A 24,099-nucleotide genomic window follows, 5' to 3' on the forward strand; every position below is an offset into this window, starting at 1 on the left:
ATATTTAGAACGCCACATCCCAAAGCAACAGAATATACTTTCTTCTCGAGTGCACATGGAACATTCTCCAAGATAGATCACATACTGGGTCACAAAACAGCCCTTCATAAGTATAAAAGAATTGAGATCATACCATGCACACTTTCAGACCACAATGCTGTGAAGCTTGTAAACAACCACAGGAAAAAGTCTGGAAAACCTCCAAAAGCATGGAGGTTAAAGAACACCCTACTAAAGAATGAGTGCATCAACCAGGCAATTAGAGAAGAAATTTAAAAATATATGGAAACAAATGAAAATGAAAATACAACAGTCCAAATGCTTTGGGATGCAGTGAAGGCAGTCCTGAGAGGAAAATACATTGCAATCCAGGCCTATCTCAAGAAACAAGAAAAATCCCAAATACAAAATCTAACAGCACACCTGAAGGAAATAGAAGCAGAACAACAAAGATACCCCAAACCCAGCAGAAGAAGAGAAATAATAAAGATCAGAGCAGAAATAATATAGAATCTAAAAAAATTGTAGAGCAGATCAATGAAACCAAGAGTTGGTTTTTTGAAGAAATAAACAAAATTGATAAACCTCTAGCCAGGCTTCTCAAAAAGAAAAGGGAGATGACCCAAATAGATAAAATCATGAATGAAAATGGAATTATTACAACCAATCCCTCAGAAATACAAGCAATTATCAGGGAAAAATTATATGCCAACAAACTGGACAACCTGGAAGAAATAGACAAATTCCTAAACACTCACATGCTTCCAAAACTCAAACAGGAAGAAATAGAAAGCTTGAACAGACCCATAACCAGCAAAGAAATGAATCAGTTATCAAAAATCTCCCAACAAATAAGAGTCCAGGACCAGATGGCTTCCCTGGGGAATTCTACCAGACATTTAAAGCAGAGATAATACCTATCCTTCTCAAGCTGTTCCAAAAAATAGAAAGGGAAGGAAAACTTCCAGACTCATTCTGTGAAGCCAGTATTACTTTGATTCCTAAACCAGAGTCCCAGCAAAAAAAAGAGAACTACAGGCCAATATCCCTGATGAATATGGATGCAAAAATTCTCAATAAGATACTAGCAAATCAAATTCAACAGCATATAAAAAGAATTATTCACCATGATCGAGTGGGATTCATTCCTGGGCTGCAGGGCTGGTTCAACATTCGGAAATCAATCAGTGTGATATATCACATTAATGAAAGAAAAGATAAGAACCATATGATCCTGTCAATCGATGCAGAAAAGGCATTTGACAAAATTCACCATCCTTTCTTAATAAAAACCCTTGAGAAAGTTGGGATAGAAGGAACATACTTAAACATCATAAAAGCCATTTATGAAAAGCCCACAGCTACTATCATCCTCAATGGGGAAAAACTGAGAGCCTTCCCCCTGAGATCAGGAACATGATAGGGGTGTCCACTCTCACCGCTGTTGTTTAACATAGTGTTGGAAGTTCTAGCATCAGCAATCAGACAACAAGAGGAAATCAAAGGCATCAAAGTTGGCAAAGATGAAGTCAAGCTTTCATTTTTTGCAGATGACATGATATTATACATGGAAAACCCAATAGACTCCACAAAAGTCTACTAGAACACATGAATTCAGCAAAGTCGCAGGATACAAAATCAATGTACAGAAATCAGTTGCATTCTTATACACTAATAATGAAGCAACCGAAAGACAAATAAAGAAACTGATCCCATTCACAATTGCACCAAGAAGCATAAAATACCTAGGAATAACTCTAACCAAAGATGTAAAAGATCTGTATTCTGAAAACTATAGAAAGCTTATGAAGGAAATTAAAGAAGATATAAAGAAATGGAAAAACATTCCATGCTCATGGATTGGAAGAATAAATATTGTCAAAATGTCAATACTACCCAAAGCTATCTACACATTCAATGCAATCCCAATCAAAATTGCACCAGCATTCTTCTCGAAGCTAGAATAAGCAATCCTAAAATTTGTATGGAACCACAAAAGACCCCAAATAGCCAAAGTAATATTGAAGAAGAAGACCAAAGCAGGAGGCATCACAATCCCAGACGTTAGCCTCTAGTACAAAGCTGTAATCATCAAGACAGCATGGTATTGGCACAAAAACAGACACATAGACCAATGGAATAGAATAGAGACTCCAGAATTGGACCCACAAACGTATGGCCAACTAATCTTTGACAAAGCAGGAAAGAATATCCAATGGAAAAAAGAGTCTCTTTAACAAATGGTGCTGGGAGAACTGGACAGCAACATGCAGAAGGATGAAACTAGACCACTTTCTTACACCATTCACAAAAATGAACTCAAAATGGATAAAGGACCTGAATGTGAGACAGGAAACCATCCAAACCCTAGAGGAGAAAGCAGGAAAAGACCTCTCTGACCTCAGCCATAGCAATTTCTTACTTGACACATCTCCAAAGTCAAGGGAATTAAAAGCAAAAATGAACTTTGGGACTTCCTCAAGATAAAAAGCATCTGCACTGCAAAGGAAACAACAAAACTAAAAGGCAACCAACAGAATGGGAAAAGATATTTGCAAAAGACATATCGGACAAAGGGCTAGTATCCAAAATCTATAAAGAGCTCACCAAACTCCACACCCAAAAAACAAATAATCCAGTGAAGAAATGGGCAGAAAACATGAATAGAACTTCTCTAAAGAAGACATCCGGATGGCCAACAGGCACATGAAAAGATGCTCAACGTCGCTCCTCATCAGGGAAATACAAATCAAAACCACACTCAGATACCACCGTACGCCAGTCAGAGTGGCTAAAATGAACAAATCAGGAGACTATAGATGCTGGAGAGGATGTGGAGAAACGGGAACCCTCTTGCACTGTTGGTGGGAATGCAAACTGGTGCAGCCACTCTGGAAAACAGTGTGGAGGTTCCTCAAAAAATTAAAAATAGACCTACCCTATGACCCAGCAATAGCACTGCTAGGAATTTACCCAAGGGATACAGGAGTACTGATGCATAGGGGCACTTGTACCCCAATGTTTATAGCAGCACTTTCAACAATAGCCAAACTATGGAAAGAGCCTAGGTGTCCATCAACTGATGAATCGATAAAGAAATTGTGGTTTATATACACAATGGAATACTACTTGGCAATGAGAAAGAATGAAATGTGGCCTTTTGTAGCAACATGGATGGAACTGGAGAGTGTTATGCTAAGTGAAATAAGTCATACAGAGAAAGACAGATACCATATGTTTTCACTCTAATGTGGATCCTGAGAAACTTAACAGAAGACCATGGGGGAGGGGGAAAAAAAGGGGGTTCGAGAAGGAGGGAGCCAAAGCATAAGAGACTCTTAAAAACTGAGAACAATCTGAGGGTTCATGGTTGGTGGGAGGGAGGGGTGGGTGGGGATGGGTATTGAGGAGGGCACCTGTTGGGATGAGCACTGGGTGTTGTATGGAAACCAATTTGACAATAAATTTAATATTAAAAAAAATAAATAAAGACTTAAGGAACATAATGAAAAACAGAAACAAAAACAAACAAAAAAGAAAAAAAGAAAAGCAGAGGATACCTGTTTCCCAAAAACATGGTTTTAGTTTTCCCCAAAGATAATGATCTCTTAAGACAATGGCATATATCAAGCTGTTCTTTACTTCCAAAAACATCATTATCAGATAATTTTTGTTGAATGTAACTAATAGATTCATACTCATATATGCACATAACTAATCATAAAATTTAATAATCATAATCCTATATTAGGAAATTTGGGAAGGGACAACTTATTGCACTGAATTAAATATTAAAATTTTTTGTGATTGAATTTTATGAGTTTTAGGTTAAAATGCTATAATTGAAAACTCTTCTTATTTCAAAGGCAGAAGAGGAGAGAAACTATCATATCTTCTATCAGCTTTGTGCTTCAGCAAATTTACCTGAATTTAAAATGCTGCGATTAGGTATGAATATGGGGTTAAATTTATTGTCCTGGTATTGTTTTCTATTAATTCCCAAGTTCATAAACTTATTTGTTAAAAGGGAGATTATCTCATACTGAAATATTTATGAATAAAATGATAACAAGTCTGTAATTGGCTTCACGATAACCTAGGGATGGAGAAGGGGTGAATGACTGTGTAAATGAAGCAAGATTGGCCGTGTGTTGATACCTGTTTGAGTATTGAGTTGGAATCGAACTCCAGACTCTGTACACTTATCTGTGCTATCAGTGCCTCTACTTTAGAGTGGACATAAAGGTAGAATTCAAAGCTTTTTCATAGACTGCAAATCTTTTTTTTTCCTTAATTACAGGAAATGCAAATAACTTTCATTACACAAAGCAAGGTGGCAGTCCTGTGATTGAAGGAGTTGATGATACCAAGGAGATGGCACATACCAGGCAGGCCTGCACTTTGCTAGGTAATGTAATTTTATTTTTGAGCTCTTGTGAGCAGTATCTCTCTGATTTAAACAACCTTTGCTTGGAATATTGGCTTTGCTTTGTATTAGGCTGTGAGTGTTGTTGGGAGATTTAACATTCCTTATAAAACACCTTTGGACATCAAATGGGCACAGAGTTTCTTTTTGGGGTGGTGGGAATTATTCTAAAATCAGATTGTAGTAGTGGTTGCACAAGTAATCACTGAATTGCATACTTCAAACCGTGAATTTTATGGTATGTAAATTATCCCTCAATAAAGCTGTTTAAAGAACAAATTGGGGGCATTAAAGTAAGTAGGACGAACTGTAATTCTTTAAATTTTCACAAAATCTGAAACCTAAAGCTGAATGTTATGGTTTCCCGAACAAGTTCACATTTTGTAGGGTTTTTGTTTTTGTTTTTCTGGGGTCTTTTGTGGCTGGGAAATGTGGCGAGCTGGTGTAGTGACAAAACGTTGTATTATATGTAGATTATTCTAACATTTTAAAAATGACTGAGATGTCACTGTCTTGTTTCTGAGATTTAAAAAATGAGGTCTACATGTGAGTAAATTAATCTTTAGAACTCTAATGTACAACTTTAAGTGGTGGATTATTTATTTTAAAGACCTCAGAATAACTAAATCATGTGTTGGTATTTTGAGGAATACCATGAGGTGAGCTAATTGATTTAAAAGCATTGTTAATCAGAGTATGGTACAGAACCATAGTGAAGCTTTCAAAAATTCAGAAACTCAAACGTTATCTCAGACCTACTGAATCCGAATCTGTATGTTAACAAGATCCATTGGTGATTCATATGCATATTAAAGTTTGAAAAATACTGCTTTACTTCTAGGGCTGAATATATTTGTAAATAGAAAATGGCAAATTAATAAAAGCCATAATGTAGGTGTTAATGAAAGCATTCATTATGAGATCAACTCTCAATTACCTCGTATATGATTGTATACTTGGAAATAATTTTACTACTTTTACTTCCATATAATTATACCTAATGTTTAGGAAATTCTTACCTTATTGAAGAATGAAGCCAGATCAGATAAAAAGCCAAGGGCTGTAACAGCTGTCTCATCCTGCCTCCTCCTTCATTTCCTGCTCTAATGCTGCATTTGGATATTCTCTCATCAGGCTGGGAGACAGCACCAACCTGAACACTTCTAATCTTGGGATTTCTTTGACTTATACTTGGTCTGTAGTTAGAAGTAATTAAATAATATGAATCAAAACAGCCTTATTGGGCTGCAAATTGCATTTGGAGTAGAAAAGATAATAATGTTAATAAAATACTTAATTCCAGTGTATGATGGTGATAATTTGTTTAGCATTTACCACGTGTCCCATAGTGTGTTAAGTATACTACATGACTACTTGAATTTTCTCATTTAATGTTCACAGACACCCTTTGAGATACTCACTACTATTCCCGTATCTCAAATGAGAAAACAGAAACATAGAAGGGTGATAGTACCTGCCCATGTGAGATGGCAGGTCAGGAGCAAAGCCAGGCCTTGAGCCCAGTCGTTGCTCCACAGCCTGTGCTCTCAGCCATGCTGCTGAACTGTGTTACGTGTTAATGTCAGTAAAGGTGAAAGTGTTGTTAATGACGACATGTTACTATCTGCACATCTGGCAATATTCAAGAGTTAAAAATGGGCTTAAAATTGTCTGTTGTAATGGTTTGTAATCACTTATTCATTTACTCTGCTGTTTCAGGAATTAGTGAGTCTTATCAGATGGGAATTTTCCGAATACTTGCTGGCATCCTTCACTTAGGCAATGTTGCATTTACATCTCGGGATTCAGACAGCTGCACAATACCTGTAAGTTCAGAATATGCTTAGTGTGGTAGCGGTTTATTTGTGTTTCAGTTTTGTTGATTCTTTATGGAAGCAGTATATTTGAAGTATCTCTATTAATATTATCAGAGAGATAATTATTAGAAGGATAAATTACATCAAGTAGAATCTGGAACTGAAAATAAAGAAATATGGATGCTAATCCTGGTGCACAGTGATTGTGTGTGTTAGGGATAGGAGAAGAGAGAACTTGGATACATTTCTGGTCCATATGAACAGAAGTGGGAAGTATTAGATGTGAAAGTTGGATTGGGGCCATCTAGAGAGAAGGGTTTATTTGGCCTATGGCACAAGTACCAATAATTGAAAATTTTGTGTCTTCAGCTGTGGAATTGTAATACGATTTAAAAGTTATTGAGGAAACTATTAGTAGTAGTTACTCCTGGGAAAATGAACTAGATGGCTGGGGGATAGGGTGTCTTCACGAGGATTTGCATATTCTTCCCCACATAGTGATAATTGCATCTGAGAATTAAAACCCAATTCCATATGTGAAAATACTTGTTTAAATTGTAACAAAATCTGACAGTCTGATTATCCTCATTGGGCATTTATGATTTGTAGTATTTGCTGATCACCACCATCAAATCTTTCTCTCTCTCTCTCTCTCTCTCTCTCTCTCTCTCTCTCACACACACACACACACACACACACACACACACACACACACACACTATATTTTTAGGTGTTTTTTAATTTTAAAATGGAGGGAGTTTTGATATAATTAATTCTTATTTCATCCTGCTTTCTCAAGATTGTGATAGGAAACAATGTTAAGATTTATGTTTCACTGTTTAGATACCCAAGTTGATATTAGCAAAACTATGTGTAAATTAATTCATGTGATTTAGACTTTAGTTTTGAAATATATGTTTCAGTGTCTCTGCCTGGATCCAATCCCAGCTTTACTGTTTACTCACACTAGGTTTTTTGGTGAGTTACTTAGCTTCTCTGAGCCGTCGTTGCCTCATCTGTAAAATGAGACATTCTTTTCCAGCGATTTTTGACTAGGTACTCTGATTGATCTTCATACTGGATAAATTATGTGCATATTTTTTAAAGATTTCATTTTTAAGTGGTCTCTACACCCAGTGTGGGGCTTGAACTCACAACCCCTAGCCAGATCAGGGATTTCATGCTCCATTGACTAAGCCAGCCAGGATAAATTATATATTTTTAAAAAATTTAGTAAATATGTAAAAACTACTCAGATGTCAGAAATTAAGTGAAAATAGGAACTATGAGAAAGGAGAACCCTGAAGTTAGGACTCGCCATAAGGTATTTGCTGAACCCAGGGACCTTGAGCTTTTGTTTTCGTAGCCAAGTTGAGTTCAGAAGACAAAACACAAAGACTAGGACTCATATAAACAGGGGAACTCCTGCTTAAAGCTGAGACCCTAAATGAGAAACTAGTAATAAGCTTGCCCACCACCTATTCCAAGAGTACAAAGAAAAGGTAACTGGTTTGAGCAAGCCTTGGTGCTAAGTGAAGGAGGAGAAATAGTTCCCTAAAGATTTGCAACAATGAACTGACCCTCACACTTCCTCCCAGACTGATTTTGTAATTCCTAGATGGTTCCAGAAAGCTAAATACAGAAAACTTAGCTTAAATTGGTCCTGGACTGATGGTGCCTTAGATGGCTGACAGAAGCACATGCAAGTCTACTTTGGATGATCCACCTTCAAACCAGGCCTCAGTGGAGTCCCCTGAGAAAAGTTACAAGAAATACTGGCTCACAGTCAAAAATCACAAATTCCACAAGGAAACAAAATAGAAGGAGCTAGGTGAAACAACAGATAAGAGTCAGACCTATTTGGAATGCCGAAAGTAATTAATAGCAAATTTGACACAACTGAGGAGAGAATTGATGAGCTAGAAGAGAGATGTAAAGAAATTTTCCAGGATGCATGACAGGACTCAGAGATGGAGCGCTTAAAACAGGAGAGATGAAGGATAGAGTATTAAAATCTAATTTTAATCCAACGAGAGTTCCTAGAGGAAAAAAGAAGAATGAGGCAGATATAATACTTGAAGAGATAATTACTAATAAGTTTCAGAAATTGTGAAAATGACACTAAGCCTCAGATTTGGAAAGTCTAAAAAAATCAGACTTAGAATAAATAAATTAGAATAAATAAAAAGAAAGTCATCCCTAGGCTCTCTATAATGATACCAAAGGCAGAGAGAAAAATTTTTTCTTTTTAAATTTTTCAGTGTTTATTTCTTTTTGAGAGAGAGAGAGAGAGAGAGAGACAGCACAAGTGGAGGAGGGGCAGAGAGAGAGAGGGAGTAAGAATCCGAAGCAGACTCCAGGGTCAGAGCTGTCAGCACAGAGCCCCATGTGGGGATCGAACCCATGAACTGTGAGATCATGACCTGAGCCAAAGTCGGACCCTTAACCGACTGAGCCACCCAGGTGCCCCAAGAAAAATCTTAAAATAGGAAGAGATAAGACATACTACTTTTGAAGAAATAGCAGTTAAACCCATAGCTCACTTCTTAACTAGAGCAGTAAGAGCCAGAAAACAGTCTTCAGTGTTCTAGAGTAACTATTAACTTAATTTGCGTATCCAGTAAAAATATCTTTCCAGGATGATGGAAAAAAAGAAGTATTTTCAGACAAATAGAAATTGGGAGATTTTGTCACCAACAGGGTATTCACTAAAGGAAATATTGAAGGATGTGCTTTAAGCAGAAGGAAAGTGATCCCAAGTAGAAGATCTAAAGTCAGAGAATAAATAATGGATCAATAAACTAGAAAAGCATGTGCAAATGTAGGTAAAATTTCATGAACTAAACAGTAATAATAATGAATAGTGTATTGGGCTGGAAAAGACAGAACTCCCCACAAAATACTTAATAGTTACAAAGGGAATGATAGCTCTCTTTACAGTGGAGAAACTTGGCAGACATTTCCTTAATCTCCTGACCACAGTTGACAAGACCAGTAATGAGACCAAACAACATCATTTAACTTATTTTTTATTCTTTTTGTTGTTGTTGTCATTTGCTTTTAAAAATCCTCTAAAGGTATTTCTTTATTTCTCTGGTTTGTAGTTTATAGTGAACATGTTTTTAAGTTTTTTATCTTAATTCCAGTATAGTTAACATACAGTTTTATATTAGTTTCAGGTATACAATATAGTGAACACCTTCAACACCTCCATATGACGCCTAGTGCTCATCACAAGTTGCACTCCTTAACTCCCATCACTTATTTCACCCATCCCCCCATCCACCTCCCCTCTGATAATCAGTTTGTTCTGGCTTGTTTCTGTCTCTCTTTTTTACCTTTATTTGTTGTTTCTTAAATTCCACATAGGAGTAAAATCATGTGGTATTTGTCTTTTTCTGACTGACTTATTTTGCTTAGTGTTATACTCTGTAGCTCCATCCATGTTGTTGCAAATTGCAAGATTTCATTCTTTTTCATGGCTGAGTAATATTGTGTGTGTGTGTGTGTGTGTGTGTGTGTGTGTGTGTGTGTGGCACATGTTCCTTATCCGTTCATTAGTTGATGGACACTTGGGCTGTTTGCATAGTTTTGGTATTGTAAATAATACTGCAGTAAACATAGAGGTGCATGTATCCCTTCAAATTAGTGTTTTTGTATTTTTTGGTAAATAGTAGTGCGATTGCTTGATCATAGGGTAGTTCTATTTTTAACTATTGAGGAACCTCGGTACTGTCTTCCACAGTGGCTGCACCAGTTTGCATTCCTACCAGCAATGCATAAGTGTTCATTTTTCTCCACATCCTTGCCAACACTTGTTGTTTCTTCTGTTTTTGATTTATAGCCATTCTGACAGGTATGAGGTGATATCTCATTATAGTTTTGATTTGCATTTCCCTACTGATGAGTGATAATGAGCATCTTTTCATGTGCCTATTGGCCATCTGGATGTCTTCTTTGGAAAAATGTCTGTTCAGTATCATATAACTTCTGATATGGTGCACTGAGAGGGTAACATCACTTCTCTGGTATTCCTGCCAAGAAGGCATGACCCAAATCTAATCATGAGGCAGCATCATACAGACCCACATTGAGGGATATACTATTCAAAAATGTCAAGGTCACAAATGAAAGACAAAAAAAAGAACAAAGTCCTGTTCAGATTAAAGGAGGCTAATGAAACGTGGCAACCAAATTCAGTGTATGAACTTAAACTGGATCTTAGACTATAAAAATATCTCCCCCACCCCTGCATAGAGATTGATTAGATCAATCAGGGAGGAATGAATTAGATCTATAGGTTAGATAATAGGGTTCCATCATTGCTAATTTTCAAATTTTTTTCATGATACCATAGTTATATAAGATAATATCTTTGGTTTTTAGGAAATGCATACTGAAATATTTAGTACTAAAATAGCATCATGTTTGCAACTTGCTCTCAAAGGTTCTGAAAAATTAATGTGTATGTACATGTATATAAGAGAGGATGATACAAATTGGTAAAATGTTACTGTTTAGGGAATCTGGGTGAAGGTAATTCTTCCTACCACTGGTAACTTTCCTGTTAGTCTAAAATTAGTTCAGAACAGGGGGATGGGCACTGAGGAGGGCACTTCTTGGGATGAGCACTGGGTGTTGTATGGAAACCAATTTGACAATAAATTATATTAGAAAAATAAAAAATAAAACCAGGAATCCAGGAATAAAATAAATAAATAAAAATAAATAAAACCAGTTCAGAACAAAAAGTTAAAAAAATAAAATGAATCACCAGCCCCTGCTCCCCTCAAAAACCTACAACTAGAGTGCTAGATAACAATAACTGGTTTAAGAATTCAGCTATATACTTTTGAAATGAGCATTCCTAAAACATAAAGGTACAGAAAGTTTGAAAATTAAAAGTTTAGTAAAGACATGCCATAATAACTAGGGAAAAATGGCAGAGCCTGTATCAATATTGGACAAAATAGACTTTGTCCAAAAGCACTAGAGATAGAGTACTATGTAATGATAGAGATTTTATTCAACAGGAAGATGTAATGGTTCCAAACTTACATGTACTTAAAGGCACAGCCTTAAAATATGTAAAGCAAAAATCAACAGAAATCACAAGATGAAATAGACATATCTATCATAGTGATAGATTTTTGACTTCTCTCAATTATTAGAGAAGAGACAGATGAAGAAGGCCAAAAATTAGTAAAGTTACAGAAAATTTGAACAAAGCAGTTTATAGCCTTGATCTAATATTATGGTATAGAATATGTTTAGATAGTACTGATCCAATTCTAAATGTTGTCAAATCATTCATATTTATATGAATGAAATTAGCTGCTTAGTTAAGGGGGTTGTAGCATGCTGTTGGTAATGGTGCTAATTTGTATATGAATTGATGGCTTGGGAGGAGGGAGATGAAAGATGGAAAGGACTGCTTCAGTGGGAAGGGTCAGGAGGTGAGGGTGTCAGGACACCCAGGTTCTTTTTTTTTTTTTTTTTTTTCAATATATGAAGTTTATTGTCAAATTGGTTTCCATATGGCACCCAGTGCTCATCCCAAAAGGTGCCCTCCTCAATACCCATCACCCACGCACCCCTCCCTCCCACCCCCCATCAACCCTCAGTTTGTTCTCAGTTTTTAAGAGTCTCTTATGCTTTGGCTCTCTTCCACTCTAACCTCTTTTTTTTTTTTTTCCTTCCACTCCCCCATGGGTTTCTGTTAAGTTTCTCAGGATCCATGTAAGAGTGAAACCATATGGTATCTGTCTTTCTCTGTATGGCTTATTTCACTTAGCATAACACTCTCCAGTTCCATCCATGTTGCTACAAAGGGCCATATTTCATTCTTTCTCATTGCCACATAGTACTCCATTGTGTATATAAACCACAATTTCTTTATCCATTCATCAGTTGATGGACATTTAGGCTCTTTCCATAATTTGGGTATTGTTGAGAGTGCTGCTATAAACATTGGGGTACAAGTGCCCCTATGCATCAGTACTCCTGTATCCCTTGGGTAAATTCCTAGCAGTGCTATTGCTGGGTCATAGGGTAGGTCTGTTTTTAATTTTTTGAGGAATCTCCACACTGTTTTCCAGAGTGGCTGCACCAATTTGCATTCCCACCAACAGTGCAAGAGGGTTTAGGACACCCAGGTTCTAATAACAACCCTGTTATAAATTGGCCACGCGATGTTTGACAAGCTGTCCTCTTGGATTTCAGTTAAAAGATAGCAATGTTCATCCTGCCTATTCCCCGAGAATGTTATCAGATTCAGTTGAAACATGCTAGTGAAGATGTTAAAAAATATAATGCACTCATAAGGATTAAATTAAACAAGTATTTATTGAATGTCTACTCAATGCAAGGCCTACAGAAGACATTGTAGGGGATAGGGATATGTAAGTCATTAAAGAGATTTCCGTCTGAGAAGTCATGCATGTTACCTGTTTCAAACCCTTCAATAGTTTCCCTTTGCTTTCAGGATAAAGACCAGCCATGGTGTAGCCTCTGCCTGTCTCTCTGGTTTCAACTCAGACATTTTCTCCCTCATTCAGCTTCAGTCTCTCATACTGCTGGTTTCTCTCCAACCACAGGATTTGTATACCAGCTGTTCCCTCAGCTTGGAGACCCTTTCTTCACCCTTTCACTGAGTCACTGCCTTCCTTCCCATCCTTCAGATCTCAACTCTGTTTCTCAAGGCAACGGGCCCCTGCCTCTTGAATAGGGCATGCTCTTTTTACATGGAATCATAGTATAGTGCCCTTGTTCTTTGCAGTGATTTTATGTTTTAGGGAGCAATCATTTGATTAATATCCATATCCCTTAGTGACTGACAATAGGGGCCATGTCTGGTTTTATTTACTGGCATATCGTCGGCACTCAGTAAATATTTGTTGACAGGCTGACAGATCTTCTGATCAACTGACTGAATGAAGGTGCCTGAAGACAGTTACAAACAAATGCTGTGAAGAGACAAAGGAAGAGATAGTTTGTGAAATGAGCCCTAAAATAGACTATAAAATGCTGCCTAGATGCTGGTTTGATTGATGATTGTGATTATCACTGATCAGCTTCAAGTGATCTGGACATTCATAACAAAGAAGTTGCTGGGGTTTTTTTTTGTTTTTGTGGTTCTTTTTTGTTTTGTTTTGTTTTACCTCATTTTAGTGTTTTCTAGTAAATTCTATTGGAAATAACCCACTCTCTTTTGTCAGCCCAAGCATGAACCTCTCAGCATCTTCTGTGACCTTATGGGTGTGGACTATGAAGAGATGTGTCACTGGCTCTGCCATCGGAAACTGGCTACCACCACGGAGACATACATCAAACCCATATCCAAGCTGCAGGCCACAAATGCCCGTGATGCTTTGGCCAAGCACATTTATGCCAAGCTCTTTAACTGGATTGTAGATCATGTCAATCAAGCCCTCCATTCTGCTGTCAAACAGCATTCTTTTATTGGAGTGCTGGACATATATGGGTAAGTATATTTGGCTTAGCGGTCTGCCACAGACATTTCTTTCTAGAGATTACCTAGTAACTCTAAGTGGCTATTAGATTCTGTCTCCTACTGGTAAGGAGAAAAGAACATTAGAAGAGCATTTCTAAAAATCTTATTTCATTTGGTAATTTGCCTTCTCTGAGTAACATCTTTTAACTGTTAAAACCTTTCCTGTATACTTGTGCTTTTTGATGCCTAATATTTTTATTATCTTGTGTAGTTTTGCAAAAGAAGCTATGAGATCTCTATTCCCATTTCCCCTTTCTTATGTGAGTGTGAATCTGTAAAGTGACAGGAGCAATTGCTTTGTCGTAATTCTGATGGTTCCCCCACTTGGGGATGAATTAGCCCTCAAAAACTCAAACTGTTGAACACCTCTGCATGCTGGACCCTTTAAAAAAAAGTCTCTCTCCTACATGGCTGATGCCTGTCTGCTGGGTACAGAGTCCATATTACTGACTTATAGATCTTTATCTTCACTGATGTGGAAAGAAAGTTTTACAATGTTAGAAAATTTCCCATTTCTTTCTTGCTAATGTGTATATTTTAAATAGTTTAAAAAACTATTTGTTTCTTTTTCTCTCTTCACACAATATTTTTGGTTTTACAGATTTGAAACATTTGAAATAAATAGTTTTGAACAGTTTTGCATAAATTATGCAAATGAAAAACTACAGCAACAATTCAATATGGTAAGAATTTTCTTTTTTAACTAATATTCTACTATAAATTATTCTTTTGAATTTTACTCTGTCTTTAAAGTCTGGTTTCTGAAGTGAAGTTGTAAATTACAATTATTATCTGGGGTTTAGAACAGCTGAGCTGATGAGGAACTTATGATTAATAAGTAAGTGCAACACCAGAAATATGTTTATGGCCCAGATAGGATTCAAGGTAATCTTTATATTATAGTCTGAGTATAGTGAAAATTTGGTCAAAATAAATTGAGTGAGGTATGCAGGAAGTATGTTAGGTAGTAACATAGGCAGTATGAAGTTCTGAGCCCAGGATATCCTTCAGTGTGTTGTTCCTATGGAGTTAGGACTATCTTAACTCTTACTTGCTGTATCAGCAAAATGCCAGAATAAAAAATCAAAATACATTCTCTTTTGTACATATTTTTTTACATATGCTGTTTTACATATTCTCTTCAGCAGTCTGAGACATTCACCAGGACAATGGCAATGGGAATATTTTGAGAGAGGCTCTTGTGGAGTAGTAATGTCAAATATCTTCAAGCATTATCATGGTATTGGGGGATTTCAAGGTATTTAAAAATGAGGGACGGTAGATTATAATAGTGAAGAGCAAAAAGTAGACCCCCAAAAGTAAACTGCTTGCATTGGAATCCCATTCTCTGTTGATTACTCAAGGGACCTTGGGCAGGTTAATTGACCTTCCTGGGCCTTAGTCTTATCATATATATAATGGGGATGATGATCATACTTACTATCATGGTTGTATAGATTAAATGAATTAGAATATGTAAAGTGCTAAGAAGATGCAAGGCACAGTTCTAAGAGCAAGATTAGGGATAGTTATTAGTACTGATGAAAGAGGATATTAAAAATGAGCCACCTATAGACATTGAAGATGGGAAAGAAGAGAGCTGAATGACAGGACAAGAGCCTTTAGTATCCTTATCTTATAAAAGAGGTCAAGTGGTATGGTCTATAGTTGATGAGGACAAAAAATAGAAGTTTAAAGGTATTATTTTAAATTATAAAATTAATAAAAATCAAAAGAAGATCTAAAGGTAGTAATATTTGGAGGACAGGAGAGGAGCAGTGGAGAGGTGATATATATGAATTTAGCCTCATCTGTCTCATCAAGAGATCACTAGATGATTTTTCCAATGAATAAATAAAAAAATAGCAGATAAACATATTCTTTAGAGGTTAAGTACCAGAAGAAACAGCTAAGGTGTTGTCGAGTCACTCGATTCTTGTGCCAGATGCACCAGAGAATTAGAGACCTGAGACCAGAATGGGGAGGTAGAGTTTATTGAGTAGATAAGTACAGTACACTTTGAAGAGAGAAAGTGGGCCACTGCCAGAGCAACAGTAGCAATGGCCCTGACAAGCTCCAGCTGCATCCTTTTAAGTCTGCCTTGTGTACATGTAAATTTGACTTTGACGTTTTTGATGGACAACCGGTGGTTTATATAACATTCTGGCATCTGCGCATGTGTCTACCCATGATGCCTTCTAATTTTTTCTGTATTATATATTTATTAGTTTCCAATGGGCTTTGTTGTGACTTTGTGTAACCTAAGGGCAAGTTGCATCTTTTGTGTGCATGCTCCATTCTTGAAAGTCCCCTTATGGCTTTTGAGCCCGCTCTGTGGCTAGGACTTTCCTGTTCTGTTACCCCTTAGAGGTGGCTCTGAAGGTAGCTCTTAACCCTCTGACGTGGCTCTGAGCCTGTGGCTAGCATCTGCTATCTTTCTTCTCACTCATGCCTGCCTAACTGCTTAACAAAAGGAGTTAAAAATGGTTTTCTCCAGAGAGTGAGACTGAGTTGGGGAGGGATGGGACAAGGGATTGTTGCTTGTTATCGCCAAACCTTTAGAATGTTTGATTTTTTAAAAAAATAGTGCATATGCTCTGATAAAAATTTGGACCATCTTTATTTAGCAAATTAAGCTACTTGGCACAAGGAAATAATGCAGAAGTGATCTTCAAACCTTAGGCTATGACTATTTCCATAAGAATATAATTGGTGTGTTTTTCATCTCTGCATAAGGATCATTAATAAAAACCTATCAGAAACTAATTATTCTGAGTTTCTTCATACTTTGTTTTGTTTTGTTTTGTTTTTTTAGTTTCTTAATACTTTAATCAGAGCCACAGCCTCTGCTCTTTCCTAGTATGTTTTGGCACAACGTGACTAGAAATACAAAGAACCAACACCGGCCTTCATTAGGGACTGGCTAGTTTGTCTATTTCTCAAGGATGCCCTCTCTCTGCATGTGTGTTTCTGATTCTCTTGTTTCTCTTTCTCTTTCCCTCTGTCTCTATTGATCTGTTTCTCCTTCTTCTCTCTCTGTTTCTCTCCCTCTCTCTCTCTCTCTCTCTCTCTCATACACACACACATACCCCATACTGCATCTTAGCTTCTCTCTGCACAGCTGCTCCACTCCCTCTTACTATCAGATGGCATATTCTTCCCTTCTGTTCTGTATATATTTCCTCCCCACTTACTTCAAGCTTCCTGTGAATCCACCAGTGGTTGTATTGCTCCTCTCATCCTCTTAACTCGCTTAGTTCCCATTCATCTTGACTTCTTTCAGCCTCAGCTTACACTGTTAATTGCCTGCTTCCCAATTCTTAACAGCTGAGGAAGAGATTCTGATTAACTTTGTTCATTTCTTCTTCAGAGATCTCTAGCAATTAACCAGCTGTGACTAGGAACTTGGGGTCTCACAGTGAAGAACTTGTCTGCTTTGGGCCACTCCCTTGGCAGGGATTATGGGTGGGGCACTGGGTGTGAGAAAGACGGTGTTTGGCATGTTTAGTGCTTGGAGGCATTACTTTTTGACCAAGGATCTCTCGCCATGTTGAACCTCATGCCAACATTATCTTTTTGACAACTAAGTATCTAAAATTTTTGAGGCCTCATGGACTTTTCCAAATTAGGCAGAGAGATATGGAAGAGAAACAAGCTCTATTTAAAATCTGGAGCACTGTTTCTGTTGTCATTGTGGAGACTGCATATACATTATTGAATTAAAAAAAGACATGGCTCATTGTTTTGGGAAATATTGGTACCATCAGTCAGGGTATCCTGCTGACACCTGGTGCCCCATTTGCCTTCTCATTCATCAAAAGAACAGAAGAAATTTACTTTCTGATTAACATGACATAAATATTCCTATGGATGTTTGTTTTTTTAATTACTAAAGCCTATTGCAGCTGGTAAATGCTGCAGGTGAGCCAGGAAGGGCATTATAACAAGTACAGAATAAAGTGAAAAAATTCCAGGTGCATAAGGAGAATATGTTTGAGGAATCAGAGTGACACCTAAGTTTCATGGGGTTTGGGGTCCTAGAAAATATGTTGTATGGACATAGCCACAGAGGGCTATTCTTTCCAGAAAAAAACATCAAGATGTACAAGAGAACAAGGGACACAAAAGAGACAAAGGAAAGCAGAAACCCCCAACAACGAATAAGTCAAGGCCATTAACATCTTAGAAAGACTAGAAGTTGTGGGTTGCTGCATTGGAAAGCCTGAAGCAAGAACTGTACCAGTGGTTGGCTTGCCCTTCTGCCTAGACTAACTTAACTACCATTCATCTGCAGAGCTCATGTCACACAGCAGCTTTTCCTCAGGAAAGCATTCCCTCCCCTCTCCTGTGTTCCCTCCACCCCCACCCCGTGTCCAAACTAGATGAGGACTCTTGCTCCCTTATTTTGAATTATTTTCCTTTGTAACACTACAGTTTCTGATCCCATGTGATTATTTGATTTCTGTCTGATTTTCCACTAGTCTGCAAACTCTGTGAGGGCAGAACCTGTGTCTACTTTGTTAATGGTGTGTGGTAATTGCACATAGAGAAGGTGGATACTTATTTTTGTCTGAACGAGTGAATGAAGATAAGCAGTGGTGAGGTTGGTGGCCAATGCCTTTAGCGGAAACAGTGGTACCTTGCTACTTGTTGCAGCTGCTTGCAGCAGTGGCTGTAGAATCTAGAAAAGTGAGCTGTAGATTCCCTGATGTGGAAAATAATGGAGGCAGACACAAAAGACTGTTAGCTAATTCTGAGGCACATGAACTTCAATATCACCGTCCCTTAAGAGCATTACTTCCCCATGCTGTAAGCATCGCCCAGTGTGGTTTAGTAGTCTAAGGGGCATCTGCTCTGCATGGTTGTTCAAGCCAGCTACGGCATTGTCAGAAGCACTGTGCAATAATTTGAGGCCAAAAAGTGTATTGTGCAGTGTTGGATGTATACATATAAAAAATAAATTAAAAAGACTGCTACATTTGTCAGCTATTTGACACATCCGCATATCTAGATTTACTTGTTCACCAAGAATCGTTTACAGCTGAAATTTTACTGTCTCTCATTTTTATTTGCTTCTTATTATTGTTCTCTGTGTGTAAATCATGTTTCTCCCATGAAATTATTATTGTTGGAAGCCATGGACTATCTCAAATTGTCAGATTTCCTCTTAGAGTGTTTTCTATAAATGTTTTTTCTTGACTAACATTATTTATAATGATTTGGTAATACCAGTTTTTCTTTTTCATTTCAGCATGTCTTCAAATTAGAACAGGAAGAATATATGAAGGAACAAATTCCATGGACACTCATAGATTTTTATGATAATCAGCCTTGCATTAATCTTATAGAATCTAAACTAGGTATTCTAGATTTGCTGGATGAGGAATGCAAGGTAAATATGGTTTTCTGATGTACCCAGTCTATCAGAAGAGGTATGTCTTTGAAGTTAAATGAGTTTAAGCAGAGATTCATTAGTATACCATGAGGTGCCACCGTGGCAAGTGGGGGAGGGGGGTGTCACCCTAGCTTGCATTTTGAAGAGTCACTAGGCCCAAATGGTTCTAACTACAATTGAAACTTGGAGAATTTCCTTTCTCTTTTCAGCTGCTTCTAAGTTGTGTGAAAAATTAACATTAGATATAACTACTACCCAGTGTTAGCCACTTCTGTTTTCAGTATGCTTATATTTGGTATTTTTGTTCAGCGGTATGACATATTTAAAGAAATGCAAGAAATTGTACAAAAGATATTCTGAATAGTCCTAAATATCTGTGATTTAAAAATTGACTGCTTATTCTTTATTACTGATATGGTAGAAAGGGAGTTTTAGCTTTAATATTTATAGACACAATATACTGGGAAAATAATGGATCTCCAGCTTTACTACTAACTGAGTGATCTTAGACAAATAACCTATCCTTTCTCTTAACTCCTCTGTAGTTTGTATGCCATAAGTTACAACTTACCATAGATTGGTTCTCCTAAGCATCCAGATTTCCTACAACATTAAGAATGAATATGATGCTCAGTTTCACTTGAAATTTAAAAAATGCAAATGAAAACAAAAATGGGATGCTTTTTACCCATAAGATAGGCGAGTTTATTTTTTATTTATTTATTTTTTTAACGTTTATTTATTTCTGAGACAGAGAGAGACAGAGCATGAATGGGGGAGGGTCAGAGAGAGAGGGAGACACAGAATCTGAAACAGGCTCCAGGCTCTGAGCAGTCAGTACAGAGCCCGAGGCGGGGCTCGAACTGACGGACTGCGAGCTCACTACCTGAGCCGAAGTCAGACACTTAACCGACTGAGCCACCCAGGCGCCCCAAGATAGGTGAGTTTAAATTTGATAATACCTTTCACTTGATAATACCAAATGAGTGTTTATTGCATCTATACTCTTGAGGAAGGGCACGAGTTAATACAACATAGTTTTGAGGAAAGTTGACAATATTTATCAAAACTATAAGCACATGTACCTTTTGACTCAACAGTGGAACTGTTGGGAGTTCACACTATGAGTATGCTTGCAAAAGTATCGAAGGTATATGTGTGAAAGAAGTAATGGTGACCATTTTATAATAAAAAAAAAAGAATAACAACCTGGTGGCCATAAATACAAGAATGCTATCATTAAGAAAAAAATGCAAGGAACTTATAGAATGATCCTATTTGTGTGCATGCCTTTAGTCAGAAAGAAAAAAGTTGGTGCAAATGATGAGAGATCGCTCTTCATTTTATACCTTTCTGAATTATATAAATATTTCACTCTGTGCAGCTGTTAAGAACTTAAAAAAAATACATGATATGGGGCACCTGGCAGGCTCAGTCAGTAGAGCACGTGACTCTTGATCTCGGGGTCATGAGTTCAAGCCCCACGTTGGGCGTATAGCTTACTTAAAAAAATATGTGAAATCATAGTAGTTCATCTTTTATTTGTCAGGCTTTTGTTGTGTTAAAAACAGATAGAATATTTATTTGATTATTCCTGGTATAGGCAGATGGAGTTGCCCAAAGATTGGGCTGACTCACCCGTGGGAAGGTCTCAATCAATGCTTTTCATTAGTAATTGATTTTGGCATCTAAATGAAAAATGTGGAAGGAATGAGTTCCTAATTGAATATAAAAGTTGTTGGAAAAGCAAAAAAATGGTCTCTTGGTTAATGCATGAGAAGAATCTCATAACAATATTCACCTTGGCTGTTGTTGGTTTTCTTTCTTCTTAACTCCTCTAAATGTAGATGCCTAAAGGTACAGATGACACTTGGGCCCAAAAATTGTACAACACACATTTGAACAAATGTGCACTCTTTGAAAAGCCCCGTCTGTCAAACAAAGCTTTCATCATCCAACATTTTGCTGACAAAGTAAGGAAGCTTTATTGTCTTTTTTCTTTCTGAATACTTAAGTTCAAAGAGGAAAAAAATCAATAGTCAAGCGATACCAATTTTTTCTTTGCTGAAGTTTGCATTCTTTAGGACCTTATAGGAAATGTGTTGCTTTGTCAGTTTTCCCTTCCTTCAACCTAAATGGAATTATATCATGAAATAAATATGAGTCTACAATCCTGTATATTTCTGCAAACCAAGAAACTCTGAAAGTTAAAAAATCTTTTCATCATTTATTTCTTGGCTAAACCTGATCTGTGACCTGAACTAACATGAGGTTATATATAGTATTTATTTATCCCAGTAAGGCTGGATATTTACATACTTCAATGTAGAAATGTTAATGTGTTTGATTACAGATTGCTGCCTCAGATTGCTGAAAAATTTGGAGGGGTCAGAATAGAGCCTGTGGACTTGTGTCCCCCTCTGTGTTTGAGTCAGTTGGTCCTTGCTGACAGTGCACGCAGACTCGCTGCTTCACAAGTTCAGTAGTGTACCTAGAAAATCAAGAGCCATGAGACTAATTTATATTTCAAGGAAGTGTAAATAGGCATTGGGGGTAAGCTTTCTGGGGTCTCCTTCAGGAATTGAAGACCTTCTGAATCTCCTTAATCCTCTCTGGAAGCCTAAGAATGTGACTTTAGGTCACCTAAGGGCTTTGCGGTATTGTCTGGGGAGCACCCTGAGTGGTAGATGCCTGAAGTCATTGGTGTTATGGAAGCAGGAACAGTCCCTTCTCGAGTAGTTCCACTTACCAGTCATATCGTATTTACCCAGCCTCCACCTCAGCTCTCAGTCAGGCAGCCATTTGTACCTTCTGATCTCTCTCCCAATTTAATCTCTTCTCTCCCAAGAGGACTACCCTTCCTGGATGGTGATCTCAGTCATAAGAAAATACATTGGGTTAGCCTTGGAAGAGCTCTTTTCAGCCAGCATGGGAGATGAGAGTCAACTTCTTATGAGTCTCATTACCCATGAATTGGGAAGATCTATTAGACCACAATTAATCAGTACTACCACTGTTCTCTAGGAAAAACAGTATTTGAGGAGTTTTACTCTAGAGTTCACGTACTTCTTCCCAAGAATGGTACTGATTTCTTAGAATAAAACCGATTCCAATTTGCTGAGAGCCAGTCATATAGCCTGAGCTAAAAAACATTTTTGTTGTCGATGACAATAATATCTGTTCAAAAGTTCTGTTAAGGAGATTTTGCATGTGTTTTCAGGTGGAATACCAGTGTGAAGGCTTTCTGGAAAAGAATAAAGACACTGTTTTTGAAGAACAAATTAAAGTTCTGAAATCAAGCAAGGTAATTATGTATATACATGTAACTATGTATATACTGTCTCTAATCACTAATAATCTTAAACTGTTAAGTAATAAAACATTAGGTTTTTATTTTTTTAAGTTTATTTTTTTAATTTATTTTGAGAGAGAGGTAGAGAGCAAACAGGGGAGGGGCAGAGAGCAAGGGAGACAGAATCTCAAGCAGGCTTCCCGCTATCAGTGCAGAGCTCGATGTGGGCCTCAGACTCACAAACCATGAGATCATGACCTGAGCAAAAATTGAGAGTCGGATATTTAACTGACTGAGCCAGCTAGGCGCCCTGAAACATTAGCCTTTTAACAATAATGATGATTTTTCTAACAGAATCAGCTTTACTGTGAGTTTTTAATTTATCAAATACGTAACACTTAGTGTGTGTCAGGTCTTGTTTTAAATGCCTTAGAAATGTTAACTCATGTAATTTTTATAATGAGGTGATAATATCATCACTCCCATTTTACAGATGAGGGAACGGAGGCACAGAGATTTCATAGCTAGTAAGTTTTCAAGTCAAATTAAAACGCAAGCTGTCTGGCTGAGTCTGTGCTCTTGACCATTATGCAATGTTGTCTTTCAGTTGTATGTGAAATTGCTTTCTCCACACTGGTTCTAGATTCTCTTATGCCATTGTGAGAGACTATGAGAGAAAACAGGGTTTTTTTTTTGCTGTATCATTTTAAAAGGCTGCTCTGGAAACATGGCCTTAAGCACTCCATCCAGATGGAGATTGATCTTTGGATCAGATGGAGTTGCAAGTGTGGCCCAGAGTACTTCCAAATTATTTTCCATAGGCATATATACTAGAAAGAGTGCTTTCTGGTTAGAAATGAATATTCCTGATTGCAGAGAATGTGATGACTGCAGTCGATTGGTTATTAGGTTGGTCTCAACCTCTACTCTTTCACTCCCTTCAGGAAAAGTTGGGGAGGAGAACACTGCTCACTTTCATCCTGGGGAGCAAACCAGGAAGCCAGTTACTTAGTTCAGCAAAATTAATATTCAATTATTCAGTAAACAAACAAAAACTAAAATTATTCATGTGAATCATTCTAGACTATTGACTGGCACTTTTGTTTTCCTAGTTTATTCTAAGAGAGTCTTTTTAAGTTCAGTGGAATATTCTGTAAACATTTTTACTCTTGTTTTTAGAATTAAAATTTTTACTATCAATTATTTTGATAATAGAAAGATCATGTAAAGACCAAATTCCAGTTTTAATCCCCAGAAAAGTAATGACTCTAAGTAAAAGTCAGTTTTTCACTTATAAGCACTGGGCATTAATGCTTTATAACTTATAGAACTGATGTATAAGAGAAAAATCTTTCACAGTGCCAATCCCTGAATATTATTCAGTTAGATTATAAATCATTTCTATTTATGAATAGTGATGAAAACCATGAAATTCTTGTATTAACTACTCTGCCTAGGTAATTTAGCTTAAATGGAACATTCACAGGCACCTGTAATCAGTTGTAGCTTTATTCTGACTAACTTTTCTGATTGGCTAGTGGATCCTTAATTATCAGAAGGTAGCCATGCATTCTGAGGGGTTGTCTGGAGGGACTCCAGTCTATGTAGCATTGTTGCACTTGGAGTTGGGAGACGGTGTATGATACACATAGCTTG

At 37.2% G+C, this 24,099-nt stretch overlaps 1 protein-coding gene across 7 annotated transcripts in view; it reads left to right on the forward strand.

Moving 5' to 3' along the window:
- MYO5A (myosin VA) overlaps positions 1 to 24,099 on the forward strand; it is a 188,585-nt gene that overhangs the window by 96,063 nt on the left and 68,423 nt on the right. For all 7 annotated transcript variants that reach the window (XM_042988826.1, XM_042988829.1, XM_042988830.1 and 4 more), the window contains 8 exons: positions 3,867 to 3,948; positions 4,301 to 4,408; positions 6,146 to 6,252; positions 13,461 to 13,726; positions 14,358 to 14,439; positions 19,008 to 19,148; positions 20,999 to 21,124; positions 22,372 to 22,455. In XM_042988826.1, coding sequence (XP_042844760.1) covers positions 3,867 to 3,948; positions 4,301 to 4,408; positions 6,146 to 6,252; positions 13,461 to 13,726; positions 14,358 to 14,439; positions 19,008 to 19,148; positions 20,999 to 21,124; positions 22,372 to 22,455 — 996 coding nt within the window. The remainder of the gene's footprint in view (positions 1 to 3,866; positions 3,949 to 4,300; positions 4,409 to 6,145; positions 6,253 to 13,460; positions 13,727 to 14,357; positions 14,440 to 19,007; positions 19,149 to 20,998; positions 21,125 to 22,371; positions 22,456 to 24,099) is intronic.

This window comes from Panthera tigris, chromosome B3 (genome assembly GCF_018350195.1).
Source record: "Panthera tigris isolate Pti1 chromosome B3, P.tigris_Pti1_mat1.1, whole genome shotgun sequence".
Taxonomy (NCBI): Eukaryota; Metazoa; Chordata; class Mammalia; order Carnivora; family Felidae; genus Panthera; species Panthera tigris.